At 48.9% G+C, this 12150-nt stretch overlaps 4 protein-coding genes across 4 annotated transcripts; all 4 read right to left on the reverse strand.

Annotated features, from left to right (window-relative positions):
* Positions 1-25: 25 nt before the first annotated feature.
* On the reverse strand, positions 26-2837 carry AFUA_4G06120 (putative RSC complex subunit Sfh1). The gene is made up of 4 exons (XM_747119.2): positions 2229-2837; positions 968-2140; positions 819-903; positions 26-759 (listed from the first exon to the last, which is right to left on the reverse strand). Exons 1-4 carry the CDS (start codon positions 2570-2572, stop codon positions 661-663), a joined length of 1701 nt encoding a protein of 566 aa, XP_752212.1. The 5' UTR covers positions 2573-2837; the 3' UTR covers positions 26-660.
* A 174-nt stretch (positions 2838-3011) lies between these two features.
* On the reverse strand, positions 3012-5629 carry AFUA_4G06130 (putative general stress response protein Whi2). Its single transcript, XM_747118.3, has 7 exons — positions 5569-5629; positions 4603-5507; positions 4461-4497; positions 4260-4395; positions 3842-4191; positions 3523-3787; positions 3012-3473 (listed from the first exon to the last, which is right to left on the reverse strand). Exons 2-7 carry the CDS (start codon positions 4679-4681, stop codon positions 3453-3455), a joined length of 888 nt encoding a protein of 295 aa, XP_752211.2. The 5' UTR covers positions 4682-5507; positions 5569-5629; the 3' UTR covers positions 3012-3452.
* A 108-nt stretch (positions 5630-5737) lies between these two features.
* AFUA_4G06140 (dipeptidyl-peptidase III) lies at positions 5738-8572 on the reverse strand. Its single transcript, XM_747117.2, has 3 exons — positions 8153-8572; positions 7179-8058; positions 5738-7112 (listed from the first exon to the last, which is right to left on the reverse strand). The coding sequence occupies exons 1-3, from the start codon at positions 8497-8499 to the stop codon at positions 5997-5999; spliced, it is 2343 nt and encodes a 780-aa protein (XP_752210.1). The 5' UTR covers positions 8500-8572; the 3' UTR covers positions 5738-5996.
* A 25-nt stretch (positions 8573-8597) lies between these two features.
* Positions 8598-12106, reverse strand: AFUA_4G06150 (putative protein kinase Scy1). Its single transcript, XM_747116.2, has 2 exons — positions 10362-12106; positions 8598-10312 (listed from the first exon to the last, which is right to left on the reverse strand). Exons 1-2 carry the CDS (start codon positions 11806-11808, stop codon positions 8994-8996), a joined length of 2766 nt encoding a protein of 921 aa, XP_752209.1. The 5' UTR covers positions 11809-12106; the 3' UTR covers positions 8598-8993.
* Between the last annotated feature and the right edge of the window lie 44 nt (positions 12107-12150).

Below are 12150 nucleotides of genomic sequence, written 5' to 3' on the forward strand. Positions count from 1 at the left end.
GTTTTATGCCAAAACTGGCCAAAAGGCCCGAAAGTCACCCATGGCGAGACCGGTAACTGAGCTTTGAAAGCATGATACGCTCTCCAGAATACTACAGAAACACTCTAGAAGTTGACCTGCTTCAAAATGTCAAGGAAATCAACCGACATCGGGATAGCCCCGAGTAGAAAGGGATCAAAGGTGTCGGTCTTGAAAACAGATCAGGTGAAATGGTTCTCTTGCAGAATACAGCTATAGAAGTAAATGGTTTTCAAACAAATCCGACCAAATGATGCTTGATTCCACGAGGAAGGGCAATGTTTCAGACAACGGGGCCAGCAGCTAATGCTGGTAAAGATAATTAAGCTGGAAATTGTGAAGTCAAAATAGTATGCGCCGGAGTCCTGCCTCTTGGAAGGTTCATGAGAGATATCGTGCCAAACTTAGGAATGGAAATGAGAACAGAGAAAAGAAATACATGACGTATGTCCCCCAGATCATGTAGATAGCCGTGGGAAGGATAAGGACAGCTTCATGATGCTTGCCATGGATGAATTCCCCAGAGATAGGGATTGTTTGGTTTGATGGTTCGAATGGCCTGGTTGGTTTATGAGGAACAGATTTGCGCTGCAGCGATGGTCATTCCGTGGAGTGGGTATAGCTGGCAGCTAGCTCTAGTGACTACCGACCAACTGGTACATCGTGGCGATGCAAATCTCTTGACCACTCCGGGGTGACCTTGTCACGTTCGTACAATAGGCCGCAATTGTGGCAAAGAGTCTAGACATAGCAAGTTAGTGCACGACTCGAATCTCAAAATGGTGTAGGAGGATTCTCACCCTTGGACCAGCAGGACCATCTCGTACTGCCCAGACCGCAGAACCCCATACCATGCAGTTGCTGCATCTCCAACTCTGACGTTCCCTAGAAAGAAACAAGCAGGTAAGCACGAGTCAAGGATTACATGAATCACAATCGACAAGCATACCAATCCGATAATGTACCTCCACCTCCGCCATATCCAGCCCCCGAACCGGTATCTGGTGTGCCCCGTCCACCAGGAGTGCCTCCCCTTCCCGACGGGCTGAGGCTGCGGAAGCGCCTCTTTCGCTTGCTACGTTCTCCTCTACCCAGCGGTGTCTCACTATCGACGTCGAAATAACCACTGCCCTGCCGCGACATATCTGGTGTGATGCCGGCGGTGGAAGAGAACCGGGCTGTTTCTCGTCGTAGACGTCTGATCTGGCGCTCGCGGTCTCCTTCTCGCTTCTCAATCTCTTCCTTTGAAAGAGTCTCTACCTTAGGTTCCCATTCATCGCCTAGTCCTTCGGGATCATACCGCCAACCAGCCTCGGTGCCATTGGCAGCTTGGTTATCGATCTCATTTCCATACCCACCCATGCCACTGATCATCCCTCCGCTCTCACACACTTCCTTCTTCAATTTCAAGACAGCTTCGTAGATACCATGCGCAATGGCTCCAACCCACTCGCCGCCCAGGCCTAGGTCGGCGCAGGTGACCTGCGCGAATTCCTCTGCCATGCCGGGAGGGTGTAACAAGGACCACTCAAACTTATCTGTGTACAGCCTGTTCTGCAGATTGATGTTGAGGTTGATTAGGCACCGATATGCATCATCCGGGTTTAGTATACTGTCGTTAACTAGTGCTTCTTTTGTTACCGAAACACCAATCGCCCTGTTGTCTGGTGTTGCAGCTTGCGTAGGAACTGGCGTTGCGGACACATCCCGAGATGGATTTGTCTGCGAAGTCGGAGCGGGCTTCGACGATTGTGTACTTTGAAATAATGGATGTAGCGCAACACCCGCGTACTCCTCTAACTGCTGGCGTATCTGATTGCTGATTGCCAGAGTCATCGCTTGAGGGTTCGGTAGGTCCAAGTCTCGCACGAAGCCCATGGCAAATTCTTCAGGAGTCGCCAGAGCTTCATGAAGGTTCCACAGAAACGTATCTTTGATGCGGAAGGCGGGCAGGGGATCTGGTCTTCGATATCCGGGAAGGGTAGGGTTGATACCGGGATCCACCACGCCACGCGGCATGGGAAATGGCTCGAGAGGCTGATGCGCTGGGACCTCCAAGTCGATACGAATCGGGATGAGAGTCAGGGGGAGTTGCGCTTGAATTTGTAGCTGGTCGGCACAACTGTTGTAGCAAGAAAAGTTAGGTCAGCTCAGTCGCGAATGCCTTCCAGCGGGCAAGCAAGCCCGGAGAAACGAGTCAAGATACATACGCTGGTCGCAACATCCTCTTAATCATCCAGTCGCGGAAAACTCCCTGAACCTCCACAGGAGCATGGATTTCTTTTCCCAACTTCTCCGCCAGGGGGGTCTTGTCTGTTGCCGACTCTTCGCGCCGTAGACTTCTTAGACCTGTGGGCCTTCTGGGGCCTTCACTGTCCTCAAAGTCATCATCGTCGAAGCCATCCTCGGCATAGTTCACCGCAGTAGTGCCTCGTTTTGTCGTTCGCGGCGTCGGACCAACTTGAGTCTGCGGAATGACTGGCGTGAGTAATGCGTTCCCGTACTGGCGTATTCGCGGAGGATAGGACGTGATATAGCCTCTGAGGGGGGACATGTTGGCCGTTTTAGGAGGACAAAACCATGTCCCTCGCGGAGCGTGCAAGAAAGACGTTGCTGAAAATGCGAATCAACAATGGCCTGCAATTCAACTGAGGGAGGAATTGAGTTTGATTGGGACAGAGTTTTGCGAATGTGATCAATGCAGTCGCTTCAAGAGTCCGATGGCTCTTACTGAATTTGCGATGTCCTGCAACTTTGGTCAGTCGAGTTCGATACCAAACAACCTGATCTCAGAGAGGTTATGCTACAGCTCCAAAGTGGTGATCGCGGTCAATGCTCCGCCTTTTTTGTCTTGTCGCGTTTCTGATCTACGCTAGGCTAAATCCAGCAGTATAGTCACGTGCCTCATGTAACAAAGCGTTCCAACGACAATTTTGGACCAAAAAGTGCTCGGTGAGATCAGCACAAAGAGACTTCTATCACTATTGTATGATCATGGGGAGATCTGAGCTTGAAAATTGCTAGAGCTGGAACATAAGACCTAAAATTTATAGGACAAAGCCGGCGCCCTTTTCTTGTTCTTGTCAACACCTCTGACCAGTTAACGACTATTCATGATGTTGATGGAAACAGCTTATGTGAATTATATGTATGACATAGGGGAAAAGGTGGAAAGCAAAGAAAGTAATGCATGGAGTCCCGCCAGCTAGTGAAGACAATGAGCAGAATACACAAGCACCCAATAAATTGAATACGCCATTTCGCTTGTCTGATGCAGACATGGAAATAAGGGGGATATCGTCAACTTGGCAAACAAAAAATTGAACCGACGCGTTAAGGACAAGGGCAGATTTCTGTTTTTATCTGTACAGCGTCATGGAGGAGATAAACAGAGGATGTGCTGGCTGCAAATGTGTCGGATCACCGGACAAAGACTATCGGAGACCAATAACGCTCTGTCGAGGGATTAGAACCATGGCGATATACCAGAGCAGGCTAACTTACCATTTCAAGCGTCCAGACTCTCCGAATCCACACTTTTACTTTGCCTTCGACGCCCTCGACACTTTCCAGTTCGACACCCTCCCACCAGCATCTTCTGGCTGGTTTTCTCCAGAACAATAAGAGTTTCTGTGCCATGCCGACCGCATTGTTATTGGACAGATCACCTCTGACGTCGGTGCGAAGTTTAGCTAATGCAAGGCTGCAAATGACCGCCTTGTTGGGTTCGGGAGCACGGTGACCCCACCGGTCGTCTCTTTCAAAACCACTGCACTTCGTGAGTATTCTTGCAGATTTGATAGAGTTTGATGTACGTAATTACCCTGCAGTGAGCATCTCAATAAGATGTTGCTCCGTCGATCCGGGTTCATCGCTCTTCTTCAGGCCGGAAAATATCCCGTCTTGTTTAAGAAGTGCTTTGCCCACGGCACGTTTGACCTCCATCATCTCCGTATGGTCGATGTCAGGACGTGGTGGTATCGCATAGAAATCGAGGTCCTCACGTAGGACGATAATTCCGGCCCGATCTTGTAGTATGTCTCTTGGTGACCCCAGCACCGTTTCAGACATCTCTAATTCCGGAGTAGTCGACGCTGAAGGTGAAGATGACGGGATCGACTGAGCCACTGAACGGAAGAAATCTAACATGTACTGGAGAGATGTTGGATCATACTAAGAGGGCAATTGTGAGCCATTGCCATTCATTTAGACAAAGGGAATGGCGGAAAGACTTGACGTACGTCAACGGGATAGATATCACCCTCTTGAAATGAGCCCATATGCCCATCAGGCAGAAGACCATTGGGAAACAGTGATAGAAGGACAAATTCAGGCAGGGTTAACAGCTCATCCCTCGAGAGTGTAAATCGAGTACCTCTAGGTGATGAATTAGCATTTCAGAGAAAAGTTTTTGTATGGCTGCCACAAGGATGTGCCCTCACCGCAATTCAAGAGTGATATGCTCGTCACAACCGATGTCTAAAGTTCGTAGAACAGACTGTTAGTGATAATCATGATACAAAAATTGCATCCCTCCATCACAATTTCATTCTATCAATGGTCAAAATCGACAGAGCTGCATACCTCCTAATGTGTTGATAGGCGGCCCTCCTGCCTGTTGAACCTGAGTGATAATACTCGACGGGCCTCCTGCCGCAGCCATCACGTATGTGAATGATTCAATGGGACTTGACCCTTCAGTGTATGGGGGAGGGGGTTCTCCGTCCTCGGCTGATTTCGCGCCGGAAGATTCACCTTTTTGGAAAAAGGCTTTGGTTTCCGCAACTATAGGCGATGAAGAATCGTGATATTGGGTCCCTTCCAGCCGAGGTTGATGAGCCGGTGTCGAGAGAAGATCCGAAGCAGGCTCGGTGGCAGTAACTTTTGCGTGACTGTGATCAGTCACAGTATTGAATATAAGCGATGAGAAAGGCGGCGGACGAGACGAGACGAAGCTGGAGGAGGAAGCTTCCGAGCAGGGGGAATGCGGAGGCGGTGCGGTATAGAAGTCGTCGTCGTCTTCTTCCTCCACTTGAGGATACGTTAGGTGAGGAGGCCGCGCCGTGATGGGCGAGCCAGTGAAGCTTGACTGCCGCAGCAAGGTGTACAGGCGTCGAGATTATCTTCACAAGAAGCGTTGTAGAGGAAAGTGGGCTTCGGTTTGAGTTGCAAAGATAAGATCGATTTTGACAGCGGTGCCGTTGATCTAAGGGATCGAGACTCAGAGTATCGGGTTCCTTTCGATCAGGAGGCTTCGGAAATGCTCACAACATAGGGGTCCGTGTGCCAGGAAGATTTAGAATGATTCAATCAAAGCCGACATATATCCCTTTTCTGGATATGACACAGATATGATTATTGCGACAGAACAAAGAACATCGATAATTCTCGGTAGGGGCGACTGAAGAGAAAGTGGGAGTACTCCGAGTCTGGAGGGAGGCGCTTAGGACGATGGAGAACGTCAGTAGCGTTGTTCTCATTCAAAGTTACTGCTCACATTTCAGCAATCAAAGTATTCTTTCAAATTCTCGGAGTTAATGATTTATATACATTTTTAACTCCCAAGATAAATGAAGTTCTTAATTTCACCACTTTACTGTATAGATAGTCTCATAGGGGAATAGCAGTGTTGAAGCTGGAATGATACCATCTCTTTATCAACAATCACATGATCTGAAGCTGTCACCATAACATTAATTTATACGGAGTACGGAGTATAGGGAGTACTGATGCCATGTTAGCCAGTTCGAAGTCCCCTGGATTGGCGTTGCTAGCTAACCATGTTATTGAGATAGATCAGAGCGCCTTTGACTTACACGGTAGGCTCTTTGTTACATCACCGTCTCTATCCAATCCTTGATTGACAAATATTGTGGTATGTATTTGCATTATATGTGGTGCTATTGAACCATACATGCCTTGATGCCAACATTCCCATGAACTGACTACTAATCAGTTCGCCCACAAAGCCTTGATATCTAGACATTGCGTTCAACGAAGCTCTGAATCATGCCCTCGAGGGTGGGCTCATATTCCTTCAGAGTTACCTCGTCTCCATTTAAGATCGTGTTGCCCTGCACAAAGATCTTACGAGGAATTTTGTTTTTCAGAACAATATCGCGCACCTTGGTACCCCACCACTCATCCACAAAGGTTATGTCGCTATACAACTTCTTGCCCGCGTCTATATCGGCAGTGGATTTGTAGATGTGCAACTGCTGCAGGTATCTTTCCACAGCAGGACGTCCGTGAGTCAGGATCTTGGATCGATCCAAATGAATCTCTAGGTCAGACAGGTCTTCCTTGGTGTAAACAAGTCTGACAAAGTCATCACCAGCGTCGAGGAAAGTGCGAAGTATGCTGTAGCGAGCCTGCATGTGAGCCTGGCCCCACTTCTGCGTTTTAGGATCCCAGAATTCAAGGGCAACCAGACCAGCGCGAGCCATTTGCAGATATGCGACGAATAGGACATCGCCAGCCTCATTGTTGAGGTCAACCTGCCCGTCTCCAAATCCGAAGATCTTCAGAATTTCGAAATCGCAACTAAGTACCATAGCCACGCACTCGGCCCGACATTCTTCATATGAGGATGCGATGGCCCCAAAGACAGAACTCCAAGTCTGACCAGGCTTGTACCAGGTGGTGACTGGTTTGTTGGTGATTGGACTCACGGGAGGGTTTGATACATCGAAGTTGTATTTCCCGGGAGCCGTCTCCTGCAGTAACTTTCCCGTTCCATGCCCGAGAAGTTCGTGAATGCCTACTTGCACCTCGAACGCAGGATCGCGGTATCTGCGGTAGACTTCCAGGTCTTTCTCGGGGATAAAGGGCACAGGCTCATTCGGGGCTTTCGCACTCAGAACATTCCCGAGTGACACGTTCTTGAAGCCTAGATTTTGGCGGATGTCGTCATAGTTTGGTAGGTTGATGCCGGCAGGGACACCAGAAGACTGAAAGCTTAAGACTTCCAGGGACGTGAAATCTGGGCTAAGAAACTTGTCCTTCTCGAAATCCTTGCTCCACGGGAGTTTAGGTATCATACTCTCTGCACTATCCACCAACTTTCCGAAAGCACGGGTGCGCTCCAAATTAACCTACAGACGTTAGTAATCTGAAGTCAACTAACCACCTGGAATAACTAGTCGTAGAACGTGACTTACTAATGCTACAAACCCTTCCCACTCTCCCCTTACTCCGTGGGGGTCTCTGTATGTCTCCACGAAACCTAGATTGGTCTCCAAGATCGGCTTCTGATCTTTCACCCAAATGCGTTGAGCCTCTTTGAAAGCTTCAATTGACCCGGCGCCGAAGGAAAGAGCATAGGCATTGAGCATCCGCTTCTGATTCTCATTGGCTGAGTACAGAGAAGCCTGTTTGACACTGTGGGCAATCTTTGCCATCTCCTCCCTATGATCACCAAAAACAAGTTGAACCTTCTTTCCCTTTAACTTGCCATCTAGATCTAGAGACTCAACGTCGCCGAGGTCCCGGTCTCTGGATGGAGGCGAGGAGACACCCGAAGCAATCAATAGCTCGAAATCGCCAGACGGCAACTTCTTAAGCCGTGTATTTTCCAATGGCAAGCCCTTCTGCTCCATCAGGTCTCCAATGGCTGTAATCTCATCCTTGGTGATCGAAGGCGAATCAGGGTAATAGGTGGTCATATGGCCGCCTTCAGTATAACCCAGATGCATGAGCGACTGGTTACTTGTCTCATAGATTCCACCGCCGGTGCGATTGGCCTTTTCGAACGCTGCCTTTGCATCCGGCGTTATGGAAGCCAAGGCCTCGAACGCGGCAACAGGCAAGCGAGGAATAAATTTTGAGTCACCAAAGCCCTTATAGTTACCGCAATTTCCTAGAAACTGAGCGGCGTACTCCAGAAAGAAGCGAAGGTGTTCGTCGCTGACTTTCGTCTTCCGGGCGAGACTGACCCAATCACCATTACAGGCATTGTAGAGGGCGATAATGAGATCGTAGATCGGCTCTGACTCGGGAGAGACTTGCCGTAGTGTGATGCGGGTACCTTCAAAAGCAGCTCTGTGATCAAGCGACCAAACTGCTCGTTAGTCAATGTCTTTGCCAAGAGAGAGTGGGCTTTTATGGTAGAGAGTCCAGATGGACGAAGACGAACCTGCTCAGGTAGTGGGCATATTTTCTAAGCTTCCCATCTTTAAGAGCATCGAAGTGTGACTTGATCTCTAGCCGTACTACAGTTGGAGGTGAGTCGGCCAGATAGTGTTGCTTGATTTTGTCATCCATGATGGTATTAGACGCGGCTTCTGAAGACGTCGAAAGAGGGATAAAGCTTGCAAAGGAAGGAGTCGAAGATGAGAAATTGAATCGTTGGGTGAGGAGCGAAGAGCGAGGCAGACAGCTGAGGGGTAAGAGAGAAGTGATCGTAGTAGTAGATGGGCGGTGGATGGAGAGCAACCGGTGATTCGACGGCAGACGCCTCAAGGCAGCGAGAAGAGGGAGCATTCCTGGAGCTGTTCAGATAGGACGTCACCACTAGCTACCAACTTACCCAACTTACCTCTCAATCTACCAACTCTAAGTCTCTGACTAAGGTTATGCCTCTTTTCTTGGCTCAAGTGGGGAGGCCAATTGGTGCCCACTGTTCCCTAAATCTATGTATGGAACAAGCATAGCACCAAGATTGACCTCACTACGCTCACTGCTGGTTTCTCCGTCACCGTAATCGAGTCAGAAAATATGTGCCATATGTTCTCTGATTTGGATGCCCCCTAACAGAAATTGGCCCACTGGCAACATCGTCTCGTAAGCGGAGATCAAGAGAATCTTATGTGATAACTTTTACCAACGGCTCGCTGCTCCGTCGCGGTTTGAGAATCATTGGGAATCATGAGTCGTAGGACAAGAATTCAATATAGTGAAGAATGTATGACAATTGAGAACTAGCTCAAAATGAAAAGGGTATAAAAGCAAGCAAAGTCCTTGATAAGGTAACAATTTCATAATAAGCTTTCATACTTTTCCAGACCTTGCTTCTGCGTAGTCTGCATTGAGGTTGAAACGGGGTTTAAGGAGTTGGCAGGTGCCGGGGGATTCCCTACAAGCGAAGCCCTGCCAACGGTAGTCGAACCACCAGAGCTGGTAACAAACGACGCCGTCATATTTGGTGCTGACGGAGGAGGTGGAATTGAGAAAGCGGAATAATTGGAGGACTGCTGCGACAAGCCGCCCGAAACGGGCTTGTTCGGCGATTTCATACCGGTCAATGCACCCATGGTCAAACCAGTCATGCTGCCAATTCCATTGCCCTGCATATTGTGCTGAATATTCGAGGAGGCCGGCAGACTCCAAGCGGTCGATGACGATGGTTGTGATGTGGGGACCGTCTGCGCCACGATTGGAGATTTCTCTCTCGCAACAGGCTCTAACGATGGGAAAGAGCTCATACTGTAATCGGGCGTGACAGATCGAGTATTTAGGTTGGACTGAGGACCTCCTCTGCTGACTGAAGACCAGGGAAAAGCATCGGCAGCCTTTTTCTGAGTAGAGATCTGTGGAGCTGGCGCTTGCGAAGCCAACTCCTGCCACGGGTCAAGGCCCTGACTACTGGGAGTAGTACTCTCTCGACCAAGGACGAGACGTTCAAAGTTGTTTCTTGTGGTATCCACCTCAGACTGCATGAGATCGTTTGACATACTGAGAGAGCTTCCGAGTCCGGTCTGAAAACCAGTAGCCTCCGATCCCGAAGAAAGTTCCCGTAATTTCTTCGTCTGTTCACGTTCAATCTTCGAGGAAAGGCGTTTGATTACCGTCATATATTCTTCGAATTGACGAAGGCTCAGCAACGGCCCAAGGCTGAAAGTCCACAGGATAGGCAAAACCTCCAGCGCCAGGAATTCAGTGTCGACAATAGTCCCAATTTGTCCAAAGACCTTCAAGGCGGCCATCATTACGGCTGGTTCTTTTGTCTTGATCGCTTTCAACGACGGGACAAGTTTCTCCTGTATGGTATATTTGTCTAGGATGGAAGACTTAACGGTTGTCGGCGTTTTTACTGTAGCAATGCCACTCAGACCGTCCTCGGAGGCCGCGTCGTCGCCAGTTGTACCTCCACAAAGGACAGCGAAGGCGTCCAGGCAGCGCACTTTGATGGCAAGACTGCTGGTCCGGCTGAAAGTAGAGGCGATTGGAGGAAAAACTTCGTTCTTAACAGTGCTGAAATCCAAAACGGGAAGGATAACCGGCAAACATTTGATTGCTGCGTCAACCAGGGAATGGGCTGACGAGTCCAAACCAAGCCGAATCAGCGGCAAAATGTCTACTGGGGTCAGTCACAAGAGCAAAAGAATAATGAATAGTTGACTCACCGTCCTTAAATTCCTTCCCTGAGCAATTCTCGGCCACAATGTTCATGTTCTGTAGCACTACCATTAGACCCGCATCCTTCTTGGAGTCACGCTCCTGAACAGTCCCTTTTCCTGATTGATGCGCGAAGAAAATTTCCTTGAGCCGAGGAATAACTTTCTCCGAAAGAGTTCGACGTGCGCTTGCAACGCGCTGCAGTATGGCAAAAACATTCTGCAGCGTCAGGGGCAGCAGCTCACGATCCTTCAACTCTTCTAATAAAGCGCCCAGGACTTTCTTTTCCAGAACTGTTGGAGGAAACTCGGTTATCACTTGTTGTAATCCTCGCATGAACTGTGATTTTTCATTTGCATTTTTGGCTGGCAGGGACTCCAGAAAGCGGATCGTAGATACCAGGATATTGTCAAAATATTGAGATTGCTGAAATTCCCGGGCATTCAAGCGCTGGGCTGGTCGCCTTGTTATCAACTTAGGCAATAGATGCGACGAGAGATCTTTTGGAATGGCACCCGCGCAGAGGAAATTGTTGCCCTGCGACGGAGTGGATGATGGGGAGCTTAACAGCTTCTTGTACGAGATCAAATTTGAATGCGATTGCAGCGGAGAGACATGAGGTGAATTATAGAGGGCGATGACAACAAGTCCCAGTGAGAACATGTCAGCAGCAGTAGTCACATTAGAGTCCAGCGCGAAGTCAGGGGACGTATAGTCAAGATTCAACTGGACTGACTGGGGAAGTCGTGGATCATGGTAGAGAACTTCTGACAGAGCCAAGGGCGGAAGAGATGACCGTGACTCCGTAGAGTTTGGAGGTCCTGCAAACCCGAGCCCGGAGATTTTCCAGTCGGACTTGGAGTTTATGTAGATAGCTTCAGGATTCAAGTTTCCATGGACAAGGCCTGCAGACTCATGCAGAAACTCCAGACCCTTAGCTACCTGTAAGAGTCCTTTTTGTATTTCTAGTTCATCAATCTCGAGGTCTCTCCGCCGTCGAGTTCCGTCCGCCTCTTCTACCATAAAATGGCTTGAGCTTGAGCCGATCCTTGACGTTCTCTCTTGCTCATCTTTTTCCCGTAACAAACTGGCCAGGGATGTGGTAATTGGTTCGGTCACAAACATGAGGCCACCGCCACGCGTCTCTTCCACAGGTTCTAATACCTGGAGGATTGATGGATGTCTTAGACGCGCAAGGTTGCTGGCCTCACGCTTTAACCTCTCGACCACATCCTCATGTAATTTCTTCAATGACGAGCTGGACCGGCTTGCAAGTCCACTTGGTCTGTAATCAAGCACTTTCCTGTCAAATATGAAGACAGAAGCAGTGGTACCCGTTGATTTCTTCTTTCCATCATGAATTCTCCATGGTCCAGAAATCACGGTTGGATGAGGAGATATTTGGTAATTTGCTGATATGTTGGAACTCAGCGTTTTGAGAGCAGAAGAAAACATTTTCTTTGCCAGGGCATCAGAGCCTCAAAAGTAGAAATACACTTTGAATGAAGCTAGCCTGTCTCGGCCAGAGGGAAACACTGTAGATGTCACAAGTCAAGGTACCTGTACACCAACCGGATAAATCCTTACTGGAAGAAAGTCAAGTATACACAGAAAACGGAGCATGAAAGCTATGACCAGTGCCTGAAACTGTTTGAAGATAACGCCATTGACTTTGCTCACAAACTCCACAGAACTTTTGAGGCCATTTGGGCCCCATGCCTGATGTGGACAATGCCCCCTATCAATGCTGTGGTGTCAGTTGTGCCTAAAGGTCACGTGAAAGGGGCCTGCTGAAAA

Source organism: Aspergillus fumigatus, chromosome 4 (assembly GCF_000002655.1).
Source record: "Aspergillus fumigatus Af293 chromosome 4, whole genome shotgun sequence".
NCBI lineage: Eukaryota > Fungi > Ascomycota > Eurotiomycetes > Eurotiales > Aspergillaceae > Aspergillus > Aspergillus fumigatus.